This window comes from Microtus ochrogaster, linkage group LG4 (genome assembly GCF_000317375.1).
Source record: "Microtus ochrogaster isolate Prairie Vole_2 linkage group LG4, MicOch1.0, whole genome shotgun sequence".
Lineage (NCBI taxonomy): Eukaryota > Metazoa > Chordata > Mammalia > Rodentia > Cricetidae > Microtus > Microtus ochrogaster.
In genome coordinates, this window is record NC_022030.1 from 34,933,275 (window position 1) to 34,937,377 (window position 4,103).

The window sequence follows — 4,103 nt, forward strand, 5'->3', positions numbered from 1 at the left end:
GGAAAGAGAGAGAGAGAGAGAGAGAGGGAGGCAAAGCCCCGTGTGTACACCGGGAGAGAAAAGCAGGAAGAGACATACCTTACTTCTTTTATGCTTAAAAACTTTAGGAATGTAGCTAGTTGGCAAGTTCAGATTGAAATATCTCTGGAAAGTCTCAAATGGGGTTTAGTCAGGTCTCTGAAACCAGTTGCCTTGCTTGGAGAGAAGAGGCTGGGGCAATTAGGCCTCAGGGAGGCAGCATGTCATTCTTAGAGAACAGGCTCCTTAGGAACATGGTAAACACCTAGGACAAGCTGTTCCCTAAACACAGAGGGATTTGAGCATCAGTACTTAACACAGTTGTAAATAAATGTGGTTTGCCTTTTTGTGTCTTGCTCCCTGCACCCACCACCCCGTGCGGGACCAGGGGCTGAACTCCAGGTCTTGGTTATGCTAAGCAAATGCTCTGCCACCGAGTTATTTCCCTAGTCCTATTAAAAAAACAAAACAAAACAACAACTATACCTCCCATGTGTTGACCATGGCACGTATGGGTCAGCAGACAGCTTTTGGGAGTCAGTTCTCTTCGTCCACCATGTGGGTCTAGGGAATCAAACTCAGTCTCGGTGGCAAGTGCCTTTACCAGATAAACCATCTCACCAGTCATATTTGGTTCCTTTTAATGGACATCCTTTTCGGGGAGCATTTCCTAATGGAGGTGAAACCTCGCAGGGTTGAAAAACTGGATGAGGTTCAGTATTCCCGTTCCTAGGTCTTGGGCCTGCTAGTCACTGGTATGGAGAGCATGTTCTTTTCCAGAGTCTGCCAGATATCACAGGCAGGGGACGCTCACTGATGGCCCTGGGAGAAGCTCTTCTGCTTCAGTCCTTTTCTGTGCAGCCCAGGAATGTCTCTGTTCCTGGAGGCAGCCCTGGTTCAAATGCTGTAGTGTGGTTTGGACAGAGGAACCTTTGCATCCTGGTTCTTCACTTGTAGTGTATTGGTATTTAAACCAAGTATCTTCAACACTATTGGTTCAGCAATGATAAGTTCTTTTTCATTAACTCTAAGAGCCATCAAAGGCACTTTCTGTGTTTAGTATATAGAATCAAGCATCTGAGAAAGTGTTCAACTCAGTGCTAGTCTGGGGGTGTAGCTTGCTAGAGGACTGATTTGGAAGTAGATCAGTACTTTAATGGGTGTAGCTTTTCGAAGTGTGGAAAACATGTTAGCTTGTGCTAAAATTTAATTTTTCTCTCTCTCTAGTTTTGTTTTTTGGGTTTTTTTTTCTTTTTTCTATTTTTGAGACAGGGTTTTTCTGTGTATCCCTAGCTCCCTAGCTGTCCTGGAACTAGCTCTGTAGACGATGCTGGCCTCGAACTTGGAGATCCACTTGCCTCTGCCTCCTAAGTGCTGGGACTAAAGGTGTGCACCATCATACACAGCTAAATTTTATTTTTAAATTATGGGGGTGGTATGCACATGTGCATGCAGGTATTCTCCAAGGCCAGAGACCTCAGATCCCCCTGGAGCTGGAGTTGTAGGCGGTTTTGAGAATTGAGTTCCAATCTTCTGCAAAAGCAGTATGTGTGCTCTTAACCACCAAGCCATCTTTCCAGACCCCAGCACACATTACTTTTAACTTTTTTTTTTAGAACAGTTTTAGATTTATAGTAAAATGAGTTTTACAATACTCTGTTACACACACATATATGTTCCCACCTGTCATTTCTGTTAGGTCTCGGCCCAGCTCACTGTTAGACAACTGATGAGGGCTCTTTGAGATGTGGCATTAACTAAGGCTTATAGTCTACATTTGAGTCTATAGATACATTTGAGTTACTGTAGCCAATCTATTGAATAAAGTGATTCTTGGAGAGTAGAGAGTTTAGTTTTTCTGAATAAGGGTTCAGAAAAAAGCTGGAAAAGAATTGAGGTGAGTTCCCTTCCCTTTAGCTCCTTGCAGTGGCCATGCCCTCAGTCAGCAGACCAGCCCCCTTCTAGTACTTCTTCTGGTGGGTGTTGTCTGTGCTCTGTCTCAACATTCTGTCCTTGTTGACTTCAATAGCACTCTCGTGTGGACCCAGAGGAACTCTTCACCAAGCTTGACCGCATTGGCAAGGGCTCGTTTGGGGAGGTGTACAAGGGCATCGACAACCACACCAAGGAGGTGGTGGCCATCAAAATCATTGACCTGGAAGAGGCAGAGGATGAGATTGAGGACATCCAACAAGAGATCACTGTGCTCAGCCAGTGTGATAGTCCTTACATCACCCGCTACTTCGGCTCCTACCTGAAGGTATCTGCAAGGTGGAGGGGCATCTGTAGTGGCTGGGGGCGGAGCACTCTGAAGATTCTGTGCCATGTTTTCTCCTTTGTTTCCAGAGGGATTAATTTGTACCCAAGGGTAGAGGAGAGCAGAGAAAGGCACTGCTGGGCACATGGGAATTCCTCTGGAAGGGCAAAGAGGGCCCCCCACCCCCACCCCATAGCTGAGAGTCACAAAAAAAGTCTGTTCTCTTGAGAAGTGCCAATCTGTGAGGGTCAGTTGGCAACCCAGCTGTCTTCTTATCTGTGGGTTCTGTTAGGCACAGTCTAAGGGGCCCCTGTTGGCAGTACTTTGGGGACCTGCAAGGAGGGCACTTGGGCTGTTGAAGTAGACTTAGCTACTGCCCTGAGCACTTGGTCTGTCCATCAGGTGCCTTTACCAGAGGTATGGTAGCTGGGTGGTCAGTGAGACCTTTTCTCCTGCCCTTCACCCTGGACGTTGTCTATTTCGACCCGGCTGGCCTCAAACTCACAAGAGATAGGCCTGTCTCTAAGTGCTGAATTAAAGTGTATGCCACCACATCTAGCCCTCTATTTTGTTGTTGTTGTTTTTGTTTTGAAGCAGGGTCTATGTAGTTCTGTGTCTCATTGTGCAGACCAGGCTGGCCTTAAACTCACACATACCCTCCTGCTGTTTCCTCTCTAGTGCTGGCATTAAAGGCATACACCACCATGATTGACTTGTACCTCCTTTGAAAAATTTTAATTTTTTATTATTACTTTTACCTATATGTGCCAGGTAGGGGTATGTGCACATGAGTGTGCGTGTGCGCCTGAGGCCAGAAGAGGGTATTGGATCCACCTGGAACTGGAGTTAAAGCCCTTTGTGAGCCATATGATGCTGGTGTTGGGAATTAAACTTGGGTCTTCTGGAAGAGCATCAAGTGCTCTTACCTGCCAAGACATCATCTCTCTATCCCTTCTTTCCCTTTTTAAAAAAAAAACAAGGTCTTAAGCCAGGCGGTGGTGGCACACGTCTTTAATCCCAGCATTTGGGAGGCAGGCAGACAAATCTCTTTGTGTTTGAGGCCAACCTGGTCTACAGAGTGAGTTCCAGGATGCTCCAAAGCTACAGAGAGAAACCCTGTCTTGACCGCCCCCCCCCCCCAAAAAAAACACACACAAGGTTTTGTAGCCTCGTCTGACCTTGAACTTCAGCTCCTCTCAAGTGTTGGGATTATAAGCATTTACTACCTTGCCTGGCTAGAACCCTTTCCTATTTGGGTTCCTGGTAGGAACTAGCTGGTGTAGTTGCTGACATAGTAGCCTGAGCCCCTAGCTGACATCTTTTGGTGGAGGTAGAGGGGTTGGCCTGTGGACTCCACTCTTGAATTTGCCTCCTTCATTGGCTGCCCAGGCACTGACATGTTTCTTTGCTCCTAGAGCACCAAGCTGTGGATTATCATGGAGTACCTGGGTGGTGGCTCTGCACTGGACCTGGTAAGATCAAGCTCAAGCAATGAGCAGCTTGCTGTGGGGGTTGTGGTGTCTTCCAGTGCCCCAGGGGCCACTGCTCTGCAAACTCTTAGGCTTGTGGGCTTTCTCAGGCCACCTGTTTACTGACTTAGTGCTTTAGATGTTAATCAGGAATTGTCAATTCCCAAAACAAATTACTGATTATCTTGCCCTGATTGATGTTGAAAGAGGTCTTGGGCCTCTACTGGCCTGGGGGCATAGGCACGGTTAGAACCCCCAAATAAATAAGAGGGTCAAGGTCATGCTTAAGAACCTACTCTCATCTTTATAATCACAGAAAAGATAAAAATAGCTTGTTTTATTTTTTTTTAGTTTTTTAA

General features: G+C 46.4%; 1 protein-coding gene across 1 annotated transcript in view; it reads left to right on the plus strand.

Moving 5' to 3' along the window:
* The window catches only part of Stk25 (serine/threonine kinase 25), a 13,256-nt gene that overhangs the window by 3,825 nt on the left and 5,328 nt on the right, over nt 1–4,103 (plus strand). The window contains exons 3-4 of the mRNA XM_005361372.2: nt 2,048–2,278; nt 3,691–3,747. Of these exons, the coding sequence (XP_005361429.1) occupies nt 2,048–2,278; nt 3,691–3,747 (288 nt within the window). The remainder of the gene's footprint in view (nt 1–2,047; nt 2,279–3,690; nt 3,748–4,103) is intronic.